Raw genomic sequence first — 19773 nt, 5'->3', positions numbered from 1 at the left:
GTTGTAGTCAGCGAGTGGGCAGGTGGAGGCGAGGAAGCTTGCGAGCAGAGGAACTGGGTGGAATATGATTCGTAAACTGGATATCCTTCATTTTGAATGTTCTTATCAACTCATGAATCAAGTCCAACTATATAATAACTTTAGTTATAGCACATTTTCAAGGCATGGCCATTAATCAGATCCTGGAAACTTTTTATTAGCAAGCTATTTTGCCACAAATTGAATGGATAATGTGAACACATAAATCACGAGGCCATCCAAGTGTTCACAAACAATATTCGCATACGTTCTAATTCTAGAATCGTACATCGTATAAGTAATGGGATGATTATATCGATTCATCTCTGAAGTGCCGTTGTAATCTTATCTTCTTGTGCTTTGTGCCTATTATGCAGAGATCTTCGGTATATGTCGCGTCCTGAGCTTGAACACGAAGGGTTATCCTCGCTTCTTCCACGAGCTGATTGACACGTGTATATCTCTTTGGTATTTAATGCGGGTAGATGGATGCCTGCTCGTGTCAGACAAATGTCTCTTTGTCTGGTCACATCTGTGTCAGCCAAACTTCCTCTCGGCCGTTGATCTGGGATCTTCCTCGGGATTGGGTGCGTTAACACCCAAGGGGTATTATCTGGTCTGAGTCATCATACCTCTGTGGTCCTCTGTCCCTGACCGTCAGATCTTCTGATGAAATGCTTGCTATCATGTTTTGATGTCTCGCTTCGCATGCCTTCCACGTGTCTTTTTCTGTACACGTGGAGGATGATGAAAGGTGTACATACAATTTGCCCCTCTTCTTCTAACTTGGGCGTATTTTGTAATTTTGAAGAAGAAAGGTAGTCCTACACGTTTCCCACTTTGCATTAATTTCTCCCGTAACTGCTCCTTGGTACGAGGAGCAGTTATTGTCTTCTCTAGCTTCATAAATAGGAAAGAGAATGTGAAAAAAGACTTTTATCCTCTTCTTGTCAGTGTTCATTCTCTTATTGTTCTCTTATTCTTGTTCTTTAGTCATTTACTATCACCGTTCTTGTGAGGAATATAGCATTCAATTTTCTGTTTCTTTCTTCCTCTTCTTTCGTTATTGATTGTTGCTGCCCCTGTATCTGTTGATATCTCCGATCCTCCTTTCTTCCACTGCGGTTGGTGCTTGTCGTCCTCTTTTATACAGGTACGGGATTTTTCATCAGTTGTTCACCATTGTTTTATCTGTGTATCTACTCGTTTGTCTCCTGCTGCTGTGTTCTTAGTTTTGTGATGAAGATCATACATGTCGAAGCATATATGCTTGCCCCTGTTCTTTGTTACAACGTCTGTGAGTCTGTATATGAGTATTATCCCTGGATGAAGTATTTTTTAGTTTCTTAGGGTTTTTCATGTTTATCCGGATGAACCATCGATTATGGATTTTTTTGATTTTTAGTGATCTCCTCGTATTCTTCTCTAAACTGTTTTTGTGTTTCCTTGTAGATATGTCTGACCGTCCGCGGGATCCTTACCAAACTCCGCCATCTAGTCCGCCAAGATCCTCTCCGCGTAGAGATCCTGACAGATCTCCACTTGTGGAAGGTCCTTACAAATCTTCGCAATCAGATCCTCGGGGTCATAGGGTTTCGTCTTCCTACGGTGTGAAGATTATGCCTTCTAAAAAAGGGGATATGCCGAAGGGTCCCTCTGGGTCTAGGTATGCTGTTAACCACGCCCCTTCTCGTCCTCGTGAAGATTCTAGGAGTACGCAGGCTCCTCCTCGTGATGACTCTAGAAGTACGCGGGCTCCTCCTCCTCGTAATGAAGTAGTGGATGCTCCGCCCCTTCGTTCAATGGCTCCTCCTTCAGTGCCTCCGCATAAATCTCTGCCGCCTCCTCCCGCGGTTTCTTCCAAAGGGAAATACTCCAAGGGTACCATATCGAGAGATGATCCGTCTACAAATATTCCTTCTAAAAGGAAAGCTTCGAAATTGGGTCCTACTTCTGATTCCGCAGACAAGGAAGAAATTGTCCCCGTGATCCGCAGCATTTCAGTTGGTAAGAAGAAGGTCACTTTCAAGCATATTGATCTTGAGATGTTCAAGGAAAAACATGAAATCCAAGCTTTTGAGGTTCGCTTCTATGCTCCTGACGATGATATCACCTACGAGCTTCTTGATAATTATCAGTTTGACGAGTTTCATCTGTTGACTACGGTTGGTGCCTTCGAGGTGGGTCTTATGTTACCCTTATATAAGTCGGGTGACTCCTTTTATTATGACGTGTTGGCTAATCGCGAAGGCTCTTCTACGAACACTCATAATCGATCCGTATCACAACTATCTGGGAATTATCTTCGTTCACTGAAGGTATGTTATCTGCGGAGCAAGGGAGAGACTATGATGACCTGCTATGTTCAAAATCCCGCTGAGAGAGAGTGGTACACTCCTCAGAACTTTAACAATTCTTTTGGGGATTATGTCAACATCAGAAACCGTAAGCTGTGGAGTGTTAATCTTCGTAATATTGCTTCTCCCCGTGGTGAAATTCGTCTCTTGAGTGAGGTGAGTGATGCCAAGCTGAAGTATGTTCCTGGTACTGAGGGATCTGCTAAACGGAAACTCTTTCCTGCTCGTGAAAGGATTAAGCGTGACCATGATTATGAATGGCATGTTACTGTTATTGAGGTAGTTGGTCCTTGGGCTTACGGATGGATTCCTGGTCCACGTGGTTGGCGTCCTTCTGAAAATAGCAAGCCTCGTGAAACTCCTCCTGCTCGTTATGGAGATTTCTGTCCTTGGCGTCCTAATTTCGCGGGCATGAATTTTCCTTATGCTCTTGATGTCGTTGATGGAGATGAGGAGGAGGGTTCTGGTGCTATCCATCTATCAAAGAGTGTTGTTGCTGCCAAGGTATAGTTTCTTCTTATATATCTATCTTTTTGCCCCTTTTTCCTTGCTTGAAATAATTTTCATATTTTGAAGTGAGGGAAAAAATGAGCCTTTGTGGGATGTATACTAGTTTGTAGGTGTCGAAGAAGAAGAAACGTGGACCCAAGCAATCTTCTACTGCGGTTATCAATGAGGTTGAGGGTTATGAAGAGGTTACGAGTCCCGTAAACCAAGGGTATGGTGAGGATGAAGAAATGTCCAACGGAGAAGAACGTACCGACACTTCATATCATGATGGGAAAGGTGGTAATGAAGAAGAGGTTGCCGCGGGTGGTGATGGTGAGGTTGAAGTTGCCGCGGGTGGTGATCTTAAAGAAGAAGTTGCCGCGGGTGGTGATGGTGAGGCTGAGGGTAATGTTATCGTCGGTGGTGCTGGTGGGAGTGGATCTGCCCCTGTTGGTGACGACATTGTTGGCGTGGGTACTTTGCCCGTAATTTCCCCAGAATTCTCTTTTGGTAGAATATATTCTGCGGGGGAATCCTTCGATGTGACTGCTGCCATGGGTCTTGCCGAGGACTTCTCATTGCTTTCCCACATGATGATTGGGATGTGCTTGGGGACCTTGGAAAAGAATGTACCACTGATCGGCAAGATGAGAACGTTGGTGGTCATGCTGAGGGTGGTAATGCCGAGACTTGCGCGGGTGAAGAGATAACCGCCAAGAGGAAGTCTGCGGTTGAGTCTCCTTCTGAAGATTTTCCTTGCTCGTTGATGCCTGAGGGTGAAGATGTCATTTTGGCTTGGCTAAAGAAGAAGAACCTGATGTTCGTTCCTAACCCTGCCCCCGTGGTCACTGGTGAGAAGAATTCCGACGCTTATACTCGTCGAATGATGCAGCTGTCTTCCGAAGACCGCGTTGGTGTGATGTGGGAGAAGGATCTTAGAGCTTCGGAAGCTAATTTAGTGGTTGCCCCTCCCTCATCTGTTGCTGATATGATGGCCATAGTTGATGGGTACCAGTACGGTTTTCCCCAGCAGCGAGTCTTAGAGGTAAATCCTTGTACTCTTATTATGATATCCGCGTATTCTGCTCTTTTTATGATTTTCGCACATTGTACTCTTTTTATGATATCCGCGCATTGTGTTCTTCGTGATATCTGATTCCTTTGGTATAATAATGTTTGTTGTTTGTGACGTAGATGATGAGGAGCGAACATTGTAACCATGTTATATACCAGTTCTTTAAAGCAAAGTCTTTAAAGTTGGAGGCCAAGCTTCGTCATAGGGAAGAGGAACTGTCTGCGGCTGAAGCGGAAATAAATGAACTGAGGGGCCATCTGAAGGAAAAAGAACAGCTGGGTAATGCTGAGGAGAGTCTTCGTTCATAGCTTGCTATAGTCCGCAATGAATTGGAGCAGACTCGTAGAAGTGTCTCGTCCTTCACAGGTTTGTATTTTACGGATTTTTCGCTCCTTGTGATTCCTTATCTGTATTTTGGTGTTCTATCTGAGTCTCCCCACCCTATCTTCAGTGGGTGGAGTCCCCGAGTTGATATGGCTTCGGAAAGAAAGGGAACGACAGAAATCTCGTATTACAGAGTTGGTGGGTAAGTTGAAGAGTGAAGTCGTAAAGTGGAATGCTCGTGCTGATGAGCACAACGCCTTAACAGCTGAGTGGTGTGAAAAGCGAACACTGATGGTGGATATGCAAAATAAGTACAATCATGACCGTTGTTTGTTTAATGGTACGCTGCTATGGACGCGTGACAACCTGCGTGATGCTCGAGAACATGCTTCAGACTTAGAGGCTAGAGTGTGTTTTTTAGAAGAAGAGTTACAACATGCTCGTTCTTTCTTAGGCCCTGGGGTTAGGGATAGTATGCTGCGTCTTTCCGAGGAAAGAGATAATGCTAGGGCCTAGGTTGGTGCACTTAGTAAAGCCATAGCAGCGTCTCGAGCGGATGTTGCTCGCCAAGTGGAGTCTGAAAGAGATCTTGAGATGAATGTGTATCGACTTCATAAAAGGATGGGGGAGGTGAATGATGAAGTCAACCATCTTCATCACTTGGATTCGATGAAGCAGGTAGACTTAGACGCCAGTCAATTTTCTCTTACGAACCTTCAAACGGATTATAAGAAATTATCCACCGAATATGACTTTCTTGATGAGGCTCGGGACGCTGTTGTCAATGAGTATGAGGAGGCTTCGGCTAATTTCGAAGGTATAACCTCGTTTTATCGAGTGTGATTATGTTATTTCTTCGTTTTAACCCCTTGGTATTTTTTGTTTTCAGCACTCGAGGGACAGCTTCACGCAGCAAATGATGAGCTTAAAAAGACTCAACCTTCCTTAGTGCAGCAGGAAGGACAAAACAATTATTTCAAAGGGTTGGCCGCGTCTCGTGAGGAAGCAGCGGAGATTGCCTCCAAAGAGGAGGAATGCCTATCTGTATTGCTGTCTCAAGCCCACCAGCGGACCGCTGTTATCACTTATAAGGCTCGGTGTCAGTTGGATGAAGAGACCAACAAAGTCCTGGATAAGATCGAAATTGGCCTTAGAGTCGAACATGGTCTTGTCAAGAACTATTCGCGCCGTCCCCTTCCCGCGCCTTTGCCTGGTTCTTCTGGGCCCTCTTCAGGTGGTAGCGTACCCTCCTCTCGCAGAGACAACCCCGTTGATGGAGCTGTATCGTCCAAGTAGATTTCTTTTATTAGTCATAGAAAGTTGATCCTCGTTGATTATATGATTTTGGATCATTTTTTGATGTGTTTCCTGTTTTATCTTATTTGCCGAGTCTTGTAATCAACTCTTTATGAAATGGATCATCCTTTTGGCGTATCTGCGTTATCAATTCATCTTTTTATTTTAAAGTATTATGAAGTGTTAAACTAGAAATAACTTTTTTTGTAAAAAGTTGAGAGTGTTTGAGTGCAACACCGAAGGTAAATACCTTCGTGATCGTCTTGAGACCTGTCACCCCGCTGGCGAATCCTGGGCCAGAGGATTCCCAAACGGTGGGGGCCGAGGCAGCGTTCTAGGATATGGAATTCTTAATTGAAAATATTTACGTGCACCCATTCCGTCGACCCACTGCCTTAAAATTGGTTGGGTATCTCTTTCTGCTGGGTGCCTTCCCCCTGGTCTTACACTCATAGACACTGATAGGGGAGCCCTGAGAGATTGTAGATTAACTACTTTCCCCAATATTGTTAATAAATTTTGTTTACTTGAAGATTTACCAAAAAGATTGTTTGATTGATAGGTTGAGGTCTGATACTCCTCGTCCAGAGATAGAAACATGTAAAGCGGTTACGCTGCCTTCTTCTTCTGGTATTCTCCACGCAGATGCAAAGCTGCGCTGCTCCTATGGGTAGTACGGTTTGAGACATTTAGCATTCCAAGGGTGCCAGAGGACCTCGCCTTTCAGATTGCGAAGATAGTAGGAACCGTTTCCCGCAATGTCGTGTATTATAAAAGGTCCTCCCCATGTAGGTGCTAACTTTCCCCATATCTTCTCTCGTCGATACTACGGGATTGTTCTTAGCACATACTGCCCCTCTACAAAGTTTCGAAGCTTTACCTTTTTGTTGTACTCCCTCGCTAGTCTCCGTTGATAATTTTCCATCTTCTGCAATGCTGCTTCCCTCCTTCCTTCCAGGTCGTCCAGTCTCTCTAACATCATGTCTGTTGTGAGATTTTTCTCCCATGCTTCGGTCTTTGTGGTTGGCATGAGGATCTCTATTGGGATGACTGCTTCAGCTCCATAAGTGAGGAGAAATGGGGATTCCCCGGTGGCAGATCTTCGTTTTGTCCTGTATGCCCATAATACATTGTGTAGCTGCTCACACCACCGCCCCTTATGTTCGTCTAATTGCTTTTTGAGGATAAGGGCGAGGGTCTTGTTAGTAGCTTCCGCTTGTCCGTTGCTCTGAGGGTATATGGGGGTGGACTTGTTCTTCCTTATTTTGAAAGTGTCGAAGAGCATGTCTATATTTTTCCTCTGTAATTGTTTACCATTATCGGACACGATTTCCGCTGGTATGCCGAACCTGCAAATAATGTTTTGGAATATGAAAGTAAACACGTCCACGTCTCTGATCCTGGCTAAGGCTTTGGATTCCACCCATTTACTGAAGTAGTCCGTGGCTACTATCAAAAATCGTCTTTTACCTGATCCTTCGATGAAAGGCCCCACAATATCTATGCCCCATTTAGCGAATGGCCACGGACTATCCACAGAATTCAACGTTGTTGCTGGTACATGTATCTTTTTGGAGAAACGCTGACATTCTTCACATCGTCGGGACATGCTTGCGGCATCTCGTACCATTGTGGGCCAGTAATATCCTTGCATTTTTTCTTTGTCGGCTAGTGATCTCATGCCGCTATGATTTCCTGCGTCACCATAATGGATGTCGTTTAAAATTCGATGCCCCTCTTTCCTGGATAAGCAACGTAGTAACGGTCCAAGGAAAGATTTCTTGTACAGGATTCCATCCCGAAGGTCATATCTTCCTACTTTGGAGAGTATTTTCCTGTTTTGTTTGTGATCCGGGGGTAAGGTTCCATCCTTGAGAAACGCATGGATCATCATTCTCCAATCATCTTCGTTGTTGAAATCTTCGTCTTGATTTGCTCTTGACAGGATATGTTCTTCGTCAAAATCGTCACGGATGTCTTCTCCCACCTGATCTTCGATATTTTCTTCCGCTGTATCTTGATTTGTAGCAAAGGAAAATTGTGTTGCAATAGAGGGTTCGTATACCATTGTGATTTTGATAGCTTCGATACTCTTGTCCTTCAGCATGGATGATATATATGTTAGGGCATCCGCGTGCCTGAGATCCCTTCTGCATAAGTGCCGGAACTTGATGTTCGGAATTTGTGATGCCAATGTTTGGACCAAGGCCATGTAAGCTGAGAGGGTGTCGTCGTACACATTGTATTCGAGCCCTATTTGCCGTATGACAAGCTGCGAATCACTTGTCAGTCTTACATCGGTTACCCCCATCTCTATTATTAAGCGGAGGGCATGTACGACTGCCTCGTATTCGACGATGTTTTAGTATGCTCTTTGAATTCTAACCTGAGTGCCTGTACGATCCTTTCTCCAGTTGGGGTGGTGATGACAATGCCTATTCCTGCCCCTTCCTTATTTTTGGAACCATCAACGAAGACTTCCCATTGTCTTTGACTCGCGGGTTCGAGGACATCAACTGGATCCTTGCTTTCTTCGTCGGCTTCTGGTATTCCCCTAATCTCTTCGTCGTTGTCCAGGGGGAGGTCTGCTAAGAAATCCGCCAAAACTTGGGATTTTTGGGAATGTTGAATTTCATGAATGATGTTGAATTGGTCCAGGTGGGTGTTCCACTTGGCTATTCTGCCTACTTTTCCCGCGCTTTTGAGGACTGCTTCCAGTGGTGCTTTGCATGGGACGCGGATGAAGTGAGTTAGGAAATAGGTTCTCAGCTTTTGAGTAGCCCACCAATGCCAGGATAAGTTGTTCGATCTTCGTGTAGTTCCTTTCCGCAGAATTGAGGGTCTTACTGACATAATAGATAGGTTGTTCTATCTTCGTATTGGTTTTGACCAACACTGCGCTAACTGCGTCTTCTGTCGCTGCTATGTACAATGCCAAAACCTCATCAGGATCAGGCTTCTGCAGGATTGGAATTGAAGCCAGGTGTTCCTTGATTCTTTGGAAGGCTTCTTCGCATTCTGCGGTCCATTCAAACTTACTCCCTTTTTTGAGAATATTGAAAAAATGTTTGCATTTGTCCGAGGATCGGGCAATAAATCTGCCCAAGGCTGCTATGGACCCATTGAGCTTCTGCACTTCTTTTAAATTCTTCGGAGATGGCATCTACTATGGCCTGAATCTTCGCTGGGTCTACCTCAATGCCCCTTTTTGTTACCAGATATCCGAGGAATTTCCCTGAGGTGACACCGAAAGTGCATTTTTCTGGATTTACTTTCATGTGATGTTTCCTCATTGCTTCGAAAATATCTCTCAGGTCCTGGTGGTGATCTTTGCGCAGCTTACTTTTGACGAGCATGTCATCAACGTAGACTTCTAAGGTACTACCAATCCATGGCCTGAAGATAGCATCGACCATTCTTTGGTACGTTGCCCCTGCGTTTCGAAGTCCAAAGGGCATTCTAGTGTAGCAATAAAGGCCATGCGGGGTGTAGAATGCTGTTGTAGTTGATCTTCTTCTGCCAGGGCTACTTGGTTGTAACCAGAATATCCATCCATAATGACAGCTCTTCGTATCCTTCCACTGCTTCAACCAGCTGATCTATGCTTGGCAGGGGATAGCTGTCCTTTGGACATGCCTTGTTGAGGTTAGTAAAGTCGATGCATATCCTAACCCCTCCATTTTTCTTAGGAACGACGACCATGTTGGAGATCCATGTAGGGTATTTGACTTCCTTGATGAACCCTGCTAGTAGTTTCCGAAGTTCTTTTTCCACTGCCTTATGATACTCCGGTGCAACTTTTCTTATTTTCTGCCTGAAAGGTGGCGTGCCTGGTTTGATGCGCAGCTCGTGTTGGATTATTTTCGGATCAATCCCCGGCATATCTCCTAGCTTCCAGCGAATACATTATTCTTTAAGTAATTTGGTTAAGGAATCTTCTCTTCTTTCGTCCATTATGGTCCCTACTTTGATCATCTTCGGGTTTTCTTCCGTTCCTATGTTGATTTCTTTTACGGGCTCTACTGGTGTGAACACCGGCTTCGGGTCCCCGAGGACTGGGACGTTCTTTGATTGCTATTTGGTATGTTTCTGTCCTTCGTTGGCTGCTGAAGTACCTGTCTCTGTGTTTAGGACATTATCATCTTTTGTCAAACCCCTCCCTGTGGTTTCCTTGAGGAACAGGTCTATGGCCTTTTCTTTCGCAGCTTCTTTATTTTTAATCCTTCGGGTTTTTCGCTGCTCTTCTTGTTCGTTGTTGATACGATCCTGAGTGGTCTGGCACTCTTTTGCAGAGACCCGATCTCCCTTGATTTCCATCACTCCCTCGGGTGTAGGGAATCTGAGATATTGGTAGTAAGTTGCAGCCACTCCCTTGAGTTTATGTAACCACTTTCGTCCAATAATGGCGTTATAGGGGGATGGGGCGTCAACCACGCTGAATCGTGTTTCTACTTTCATGGGTCCGGCGTTCACCTGCAACACGATGTCTCCCAATGGCTTTGTGGGTGCTCCATTGAATCCGTAGATGGTGTAATAAGAGGTCATTAGCTGTTCATCATGGAGCTTCATCCGTTTGAATGCGTCGTAGAATAGAACGTTCACTGAGCTTCCCCCGTCTATGAGGATCTTTTTGAGGTTACATCCAGCCACTGGTAGTGTGAGGACCAAGGGATCGTTATGATCTTCCATATCTTCTTCGATATCTTCAGTATCGAAGATAATAGGTGCGTCCATCCACTCTTCGTGTTCGTCCACCTCTACGCCATCAATCTTATATAATTCGCAGTGGTCTTCGAACTGCTTCCGTAGCCTCTTTCCTATCTGCGCTGTAAGGGAGGGCCCCGCGGCTTCGGAACACGAGATGGTGTTGATTGTGCGGTTTCCCTCTGGAAGTTGGACTTGCTTGGTCCGTTTGGATCTATCCTCGGCGACCTCCTTTCGTATGTAATGTTTGAGTTCGCCAGCATCAATTAATTTTTGGATCATTATTTTGAGGTTTTTGCATTTCTCAGTCTGGTGTCCATTGAAGCAGTGATACTCACAGTAATCTTTAGACTTCTCGGTTCTTGGGGGCTGTTTTCCCTTAGACCACGGCCACTCCAAATTTTCCCTTCCTTTGATCTCTCGCAAGATCCGAGCGTAGCTAGCATTGAGCTTCGTGTAAACCTGATCTTCGAATTTTCGATCGTCTTTTCGTCGTTCATCTCTTCGTTCCTTCCTATCTTCGTGAGGCCGTTCCACTGAGCTATTTCTTTTGGCCCCGCTGGTTTGTTCTGCGGAATTGGTACGGTGAGACCTCTGCGTGTGTGCCCTCGGGTTCTCACGCTGGATTTCTTCAAGACGAGCGTACTTTTCAATAATTATTCGAAGATCTCCTTCTGTCTTAGGCACGCTTCCATGAATCTCAACAAATAGTGGACTCATTCGGTCTAATCCCCACTTGTAGCAGTTGATACTTACTACTGGGTCCACACTCCCTATGGCTTGGCAGATCTTGTGCCATCTGTTGGTGTATTCCCTCGTGTTTTCCTTGTAGCCAATTGCCAGAGAAAAAAGTTTATCCATTCCAGTGTTGACAGCTTTGTTGTACATGTATGTCCTCAGAAATTTCTCTGCGAGTTGATCGTAGGAGTTGATGGAATCAGGTGGCAGGTTGTCAAACCAAGACAAAGCCGATCCCTTCAGACTTGATGGGAAATATCTACAGAGGACGGCGTCGTTCTGACTCCATCGGGCTAAGACACGGTTATAATACCGGATATGTGCCGCGGGATCACTGGATCCGTCGTAGCATTCAAAAGTTGGGACAGGGCACTTTAACGGAATGGGGGTATTTGCCAGGCGATGAGTTAGGGGCGTGGAGTTAGCTTCTTTCATCACCTCTTCAAGCCTTCCTCCGCCTTGTCTGGCTTTTAACTGTTTGATCTCAGCCATCATCTCATCACGCAGCTCCTCCATTGCGCGGTAATATCCCACGTTCTCATGCTCAGTTGAGCGTTTCTTTCTTCGATCTTCGCTGTCATAATAGTCTAACTCTTCGGTGGCATATTCCGGATCGGATGCACTGCTTCCCCTGGCGTCATTTGCTAGGATGATTCTTCGGTCTCGATTAGGCTCTGGTGCTTTAGAATTTGCTTCGTCCAGTTGTTGGCTAGTCTTCGTGCTTTGGGCAATCTTATCTTTCAAGTCTTGGTTCTCCCTGGCCAGAAGAGCTACAACATCTGCGTAGACCTGCTGGCTCTTTTTCAATTCTTCGAGCTCTACCATCAGTCGGTGGGATTGGTTTGATCCCTGATTGGGAGTTCCGGCTGGTACCCCTACGGCCATAGTTCCCCCTTCGTCTACAGTGTGTATTAAGGGTGGCCGAGGATCAGCTTCAATCGTTGGTATCTCCAAGTTTGGTCCCCTCGGTTGAGCTTCCACCCGTGGTACTAAAACCACTGGTATGGTTTGATTCTGACCGTTGGTTGACGGCATTCCGAAGATTGGTGGATCTGCGGGCTGATGTGTCATAGATTCTGCTACCCCTTCTTTTTGTTGATGGATTTGGCTTGAAACCAAAGTCTTGTTAGCTTCTGTAGCCTGGAGGGCCGCAACAGTCTTCGTGGCTGCTGCTTTGAGAGCCGCGGCTGCAATGGAGTTAGTGTTCATAGGTGAAGTGATTTCCGCAGCATCCTGCCTCTGAGTAGTTGTTTTAGCTTTGTCTCCTTTCTGCTTGCTTCGGGTCATGACCGAGGTAACCCTCGGTGTCTCCTTTGATGAGGCTTTGGTTTTTCCTGCCTCTAGTATCTTCTCCATTTTTAATCCTTTCCTGCATAGGGAATAAATAAGGGGGAAACAAAGATATCCACGAGGATCGGGTTAGCGCCACTCGTACCCGCAAGACTATTGGAATAGAAGGAAATGAGTTTCCCAAGGGCCCTAATAGAAGAGAAATGTAAAGACTTCATTGATATAGTTTTTGAAATACAAATCCTCTAATAAACGATCGTGAATCTTGTTTTCAGACTACTTTTTGAAAAAGAACTCTTGAAAAGGCAGATCCGCCGCGAGGACTCATGAATCTGGATTATTAAATCTTAGTTTGAAGAAAACACCTCTCGTGCAAATCTGTGATAGATAGCCGCGGGTTTGTCTGTTTTGAAATGGTGTTTGCGAAAATGAAGAAAATGAACCCAGAATGAAAAAGTTTTTGAAAGTACGCTGAACCCAGAAAAGGGCACAACCATAATGCGCGTTTTAAGGTGAAATCACAGGATAAGATAAATTTTTTACCGGGACAAAGTCCCTGTTTCTAGCGCCAAATTGTGAACACATAAATCACGAGGCCATCCAAGTGTTCACAAACAATATTCGCATACGTCCTAATTCTAGAATCGTACATCGTATACGTAATGGGATGATTATATCGATTCATCGACTCAAAGCCTTCGGGCTTGTCATTGTCTAGTCGAATATTATCATAAATAATGTTCGTATAAGGAAATAAATCCAGAAATCAGTATAAATATAAAACATACGAAGTTTAACGCGGAATGTAAGGTGCCGAAATGTAAATGAGATAGATTTACGTGGTTCGGCACTAAGGCCTACGTCCACGGGGTTTGTTGTTTAAATATGTACTGAATGGTTACAAAGATAGTCAAATGACTTTAGAATATCCATAGGTCTGCGGAAGTAGATGGATTACTTACTCTTCCTATTTCTCTCTCCTAGGTTCTCCTCTAATTGCTCTCCAAAATGGTCTGCCCCTTCTCTCTTGGTGGAGAGGGGTATTTATAGGGAAGGAACGTGGGTCCCATCTCTGAAGTGCCGTTATAATCTTATCTTCTTGTGCTTTGTGCCTATTACGCAGAGATCTTCGGTATATGACGCGGCCTGAGCTTGAACACGAAGGGTTATCCTCGCTTCTTCCACGAGATGATCGACACGTGTATATCTCTTTGGTATTTAATGCGGGTAGATGGATGTCTGCTCGTGTCAGACAAATGTCTCTTTGTCTGGTCACATCTGTGTCAGCCAAACTTCCTCTCGACCGTTGATCTTCCTCGGGATTGGGTGCGTTAACACCCAAGGGGTATTATCTGGTGCTCCTCTGAGTCATCATACCTCTGTGGTCTTCTATCCCTGACCGTCATATCTTCTGATGAAATGCTTGCTATCATGTTTTGATGTCTCGCTTCGCATGCCTTCCACGTGTCTTTTTCTGTACACGTGGAGGATGATGAAAGGTGTACATACAGATAAAATTAGACATGACTTATACGAGGAAGCAACCTTTAGAGCTAACCAACTTAAGGAACTCGACCTGATGCACCACAGAGGTCAATGTGTGGTGCCATCAACTAAACCATCAAGGTGTTTTCTTATTTTTCAAGGATGGAGGGTGTATATCAGGGCAAAATATGGCAATAATTACTTGCTTTAAGTTGAAATAGAAAAACAGGATTCTGCACAAAGAAGTTAGGGTCCAGGGCGTTAATCTCCTCTACAACCTCCACGATCATTCCCTCGCTAATTCCTTCATCTCCAGCACAATATCATATTTGTATTCCTCCCAAATATTGAAAATCTCTGAAGCAGGACGTTTTACTGAAACCTACAAAAATAAAAATAAAAATAAAAAAGATTATGAGTAAACTAACAAGTTCAGGGTATGGAGGGATAAGATCATCTTTCTAAACAGGTAAGTTGTGGTTTACAAAAATTGAGCTACGGACTGACCCTTGTTTAAAAGTCAGAACACCTGTTTTTCGTTTGGCATAGATTTATCAGCAGCATGGTCTTTTTTTTTTTTTTAATAAATAAACAGGGAACCCCCCATGTTACAATAAGAATCCGAAAAAAAACAAGGCTTAGCACTAATCCTGTAACCCGAATCACGTAACCAGAATCTCTATCAGACCATCAGAACATAACAATAAACCAGTAGCAGAACGTAACAGTAAACCTGTAGCACCCACCTTTACGGGAGAACTTGAATCGATGATGCATGATTCACAGCTCAAAGTAAGAACATTTTTAATCAACACCTGATAGAACACACTTCCAAAAGAAGAGGACCCATAAGTTTCATCATGAAACTCGTCTTCTACGGCTGGTACAAAGAAAATTCGCCGAAGAACACGCCGGAATTTTATTTCCTACCGGAGAAGACAAAGATCAACAAAAATCATGCGGTAAACAACCATCAGGCAACAAACAACAAACCCAGAGAACCGGTGCAAAGGACAGAGCACAAGATCAAGGATTACATGGAATACGAAAGGAATCAGGAAAATTAGCAAAAGCCCCATTGAACAACATGGGTTACAACAATTATCATCTAAAACAGAGAGAAAATGAAAATTACACCGAAAATCCGATCTAAGTAATACCAGATTACAAAGAAACCTATTTGCCGGAAACATTGTTGTTGCTGTGACTTGAATGGAGGCCAGAGCTGATAACGGCCTTGATCTGATAATTTCATTATACCACAGAACACACCTGCATCAACAACCATAGATCCATACAAAGCAAACCCAAAATTCCACAGAACCAGACCAACACATACCAGCAAAGAAGAAACTAAAAAGCTGCAACTAAAATGGAAATAGGTTACAGCTGAAACAAAAATTAAATACAAACTAGACCTAATAAACGATAGTAGAGGGTGGTTGATGGCGTATGAAGAACATAGCTGCTCAGATCTGCTCCAAACGATCAGCAGCATGGTCACGGTCGCTAAGCTTTTGCTTGCTGGTCCCAGTAAGAGAATATCAGGACCAACTTCTAATCCTCATTCCTACCTCTCCACCTCTTGCGTCCACTCCTTTCTCCAGTCCCATGACCTCTGTTCTTCTGAAACTTTTTATAGTTTTCAGGACTACTTGTGCTGCAATCTTCTTGATTTCAGGACTTCTAATCTTCTGAAACTTCTAATCCCGCACGTTCATTTCTTGAGTGCCAATTAAATCAGGTTTGCCAACAGAAGTTTCACCATTGGAGTCCTTAAATGGATGCACATCCATGTTAGTAGAGCAATCTAACAAGGAACCATTGGAAGGATCAGGTTCACACGTAATTGAAGATCTCCCAAGACTTTGCATATCTGATGCTGGAAAACCATAATATTAGTTCATATGAATGGGCATTTGCGTTAGCAGTAAATGGCGAGGCATTATGACATAAAGTACCATGTCCTGATGAAAGCCCACATTCCACAATACCCGTATAAACGCAATGCTCATGGACAAGCTCATCAGGCACTGAGACATACCCATTCTCATCCGGCAGGACCGGCACAATTCATTCTGTAATAAATAAGCAACACAGACAGATTACAGTCCATATAAGCATCTGAAACCATGTTGCGATCACAGGAAAGACGGACAGTACAAATGAATGGGAACAAACAACACGTATCATCAGTGATGTATCATAAACCGTACGGCTAGAATCAATTCAAACCTACACAGATCTTGTTCTTATTAACTCGCTTTTGGTTTGAAGTGTATGATCCAAACAGCAAAATGTTAAGAGTCATGAATGGGATGATTCAGGCCTACCATGTTGAAGCATGTGAATATCTTGTTTCTGCCTCTTTTCTTCCGTTTTAATGACACTAACATCCTATATTAAGGGTATATTTGGTGTTTGATTAACCATACAAGACAAGGCCATATACCAAGTTCAAGATACCGTTCTTTCTGAACTAATGACGTGGATGTTGATGTTGACAAGAAAATGATGTTCTCGACTTATTAACCACACCGACTTATTAACTCATCCTATGCTTCCAGAGATTTTATATCTCGACTGTTTTTACTATAATAGACATTAGAATAGTCTTTATCTCATATTGCTTCTTTTTTTTGCATCTAATAAAAATCAAATAAATTCATTTTAAGTTGTATATATATTTTTTTTTGTATCCCATGATTCACCATTTGACATCCTTGAACAATACGTATATAAACCAATTGTACAAGAATCAGGATTACATGCAACATTTCCCATCTCACACAGCAGCTTCTAGCAAATAACACGAACAGAACAAGGTGGGATGGACTCTCATCAACCAACATAGGAACTTAACTATGAGGGCCATACTACAGTTACATTGGGTTGAAACCTGATGATTTTGGAAAACAATCCCAACATAGCTTAATATAGTTGTACATGTTTAGTTCTGATTAAGTTTGTACTGTTGTCATGATTGTATATAACACTATCTGTAACATCAACCTATTACCCAAACTCCTACTGTTCTACATACCTTTATGAAACTATCAAAAACAATTTCCTCATAAGTCTAAAATTTCCTAGTCAGGACAGCCATCATGATTATATATAACACTATCTGTAACATCAACCTATTACCCGAACTCCTATATACCTTTATAAAACTACAAAACCAATTTCCTCATAAGTCTAAAATTGCCTATTCAGGACAGCGTATGGCACTTAATGATGAAAAACCAACAAAAGTGAAGCGATGACTTAATTTTCATCTTTTCCTCAATAATCCTTCTACCTAAGTTTTGTGACTAAAGGATGTGTTTCTTTTATGTGATTTAACATACATTTGATGAAACTCAACCATACTATCAGGAGAAGACTTAAACAACAGCCTACACACCTCATTTGCCACTGGAGAAGTCTGATCGTCTTTGTCGAATTTAAACGCTGAAAGAACATGCTCAAACTCCTCATATGCTTCCCTAATCACAAATCCACAAACATGAAAATTAAAAATTATTATCCCATTATCTCCAATGCGCATTAATCAAAACACTTATTTATCCTTAAACAATCAACTATATCAAATAGTAAAAAACAAATCCCAGGCATTTTATACATACCGGCAGGGCAGAGCCAGGATTTCAAGAGAGGGGAGCAACTAGAGTGGGTCACGAGCAAGTAACTAAAGACCTTTTTGTTCAAATGTGTGTGGTAAACGTTAGCATCCCTTGATCCAATATGAACCATAATTAGTGATTCCAATTTCACCCCATCAGAAGGAGTTGTTTTTTGTCCTTCAACTACTAGAGAAAGACCAGGGGAACACAGCTAGCAGCATCAGCTAAAAAGGAGCAAGGGTTTCTTGAGAGCTGAAAGAAGCAACACAGCACAGAGGTATCCGTATCTGTCATTCAAATCACAAGCATACCAATATTTTGGTGTAATGAACTCTTGGAGAATATATGATTTCATTGATGCAAACCGCTGTGCTGCTTGTAAGTACAATATTGGGACCAGAGCAGGAAAGTACATCGTCGAATAAATTGACATTAAGAAAGGAAGAAAAAGAAAAGGATAATAAGGCAATGACGTTCAAAGGGGAAGCGTTGCTGCATGATTGACACATATACTGGATATGTTACATGAGTAAGAAATGACTATGGACCAGTGGTGATTGTAAGACGGATTTTAAGAGAACACGACCCACAAGGAAGTATAACAGTGGCCGGTATCGAATCACGTCTGCGTATAAATATCTTACTCTCATCCCTGCCCAACGAATAGCCTATCTCTCCAAGTTCAACTGAATCAATGGAAAAATAATCGCCACACCTGCATTCATAAAAGTGTTCCAAGACCTCACCAGCTTCTTCTACCATCATCTCTTCTAAACTAACATCTTCAGCAGTTTCTGTATCTCGTCTTGAATCCCTCAATTCACGATTGTAAATTCCACGGGTCTTTGAGTCACTCAAGATTTCCCAGGCTTTTTGCACCATTAGAAATGTTTCTAGTGATTCACATTGAATATCAGAGGCCTCAGTTGTTGCTCGGGTTTTATCAGGATGGGATTTAAGGGCAGCTCTCTTGTAGTTTGCGTGAATCTCTTCATAATCTGCATCCTCCTTCACTGATAGAATATCATAGTGCGTTTTCAGGACAGATCTTTTCCCATCCAAAAGCATAGCTTTGAGTTAATCAACCACACCACTTTTACTGTGAAAGAGGCGCAAAATGAGACCATAAAGATAGAAGAATATAGTGCAACTGATAATAGAAGTCTGTACCGACTTTCTAATGCTCAATAGAAAATTACTCGTGATTGATACCGTACATACAGAAATTACATATGCATCATGCTCATAGTCTAACCATATCCAACTATAGTAATAAGAAAAGCAAAGGAGTTAATTAGGCCATCAAGTGATAAAAACATGGAACTGAGTTCCAGCATTCACATAAAGAAAAAGTAAATATCTTTCCGACTGTCTCACAAACACAAGCAAGATGCATGTACAACAATTCAGACATTAAAAGTTTGACAAAATCCAACAGCATTATCAGTAAACAAAGAATGAAACAGATATTGAGAACTTAAGTTTTTAAGGTAGCAACTCTACTTGTGCTATACAGTATCAATGAGTCTAATTACATAACAATCTTATCTTTCTAGTCACAAGGTCTAAATTGTTTGATAAGAAAACCTAATTATCAAATTGCAACAATTAAACTTGAACAAATACTAGTTAAGAAGAAATAATAAACACACAACCCCTGTATTTTCAATAGAAAACGAATTATACTAGAACCCCCACCTCCCACCCCCATAAACCCTAATTTCAGTTTTTAACAAATTCATAGAAATCAAGGGAGAAGAATCAAGAGTTCCTAATATATATTAAGTATACTGAGCTTCCAATTGGTAAAAGAAAACCCAAATTCGATCTATTTATTAGCTTGACAAGTCCTCAAAATTTGGATCAAAATTTCAAAATAAAATTGAGAGAAGAAGATACCTTGTGATGTAAATTATGAGACACAAACGATTTCAGCAGTATAACTAATGCCAACTGCTAAGGCTCATTTATTAGCTTTAATGTTGCAAAAGCTTTTGCTTAGTTGTTCCTGATTCTAGCTAAGAAATAGAAACGTGTGAAGCTAAGTTTTCATATTACAGCCTAGACGGATACTGAGTTTCAGTCACAAAAACTACGGGAATTCAATTTCCATCTGCGTATTAATATTTGTTTGATCTTTTTATATTACACCTCTCTCACACTCGATGGATATTTTCCACCATGGACCTCGAACAAAAAAAAAAATTCACTTGAACACAATTTTTCCAGAATAATTGAGTTCTACCATTTAACTTCTTCGATTTTCTTATCCCTCTACTGCTCAAGTTCTCTTCGATTCTCTATATAAAAACAGAATTTTTAAGGGACGTGGTTAACCAGAGTTTCTGGTTGATTCTGGTCCCACCATTCT

General features: G+C 42.5%; 1 protein-coding gene across 2 annotated transcripts; it reads right to left on the bottom strand.

Annotated features, from left to right (window-relative positions):
- Nucleotides 1–14830: 14830 nt before the first annotated feature.
- On the bottom strand, nt 14831–19557 carry LOC113338256 (DPH4 homolog). 2 transcript variants are annotated; one of them, XM_026583709.1, is made up of 5 exons: nt 19302–19557; nt 17406–18501; nt 17183–17264; nt 15738–15854; nt 14831–15658 (listed from the first exon to the last, which is right to left on the bottom strand). In XM_026583709.1, the coding sequence occupies exon 2, from the start codon at nt 18468–18470 to the stop codon at nt 17943–17945; it is 528 nt and encodes a 175-aa protein (XP_026439494.1). In that variant the 5' UTR covers nt 18471–18501; nt 19302–19557; the 3' UTR covers nt 14831–15658; nt 15738–15854; nt 17183–17264; nt 17406–17942. The 2 variants fall into 2 exon arrangements, with proteins under 2 accessions (XP_026439494.1, XP_026439495.1); XM_026583710.1 differs by having other exon boundaries at nt 14831–15652.
- Nucleotides 19558–19773: the final 216 nt, after the last annotated feature.

The sequence above is a fragment of the Papaver somniferum genome, unplaced genomic scaffold (genome assembly GCF_003573695.1).
Source record: "Papaver somniferum cultivar HN1 unplaced genomic scaffold, ASM357369v1 unplaced-scaffold_19, whole genome shotgun sequence".
NCBI classification, from domain to species: domain Eukaryota; kingdom Viridiplantae; phylum Streptophyta; class Magnoliopsida; order Ranunculales; family Papaveraceae; genus Papaver; species Papaver somniferum.
Note: the sequence above shows the minus strand (reverse complement) of the source record. Positions and strands in the feature narration are given on the sequence as shown.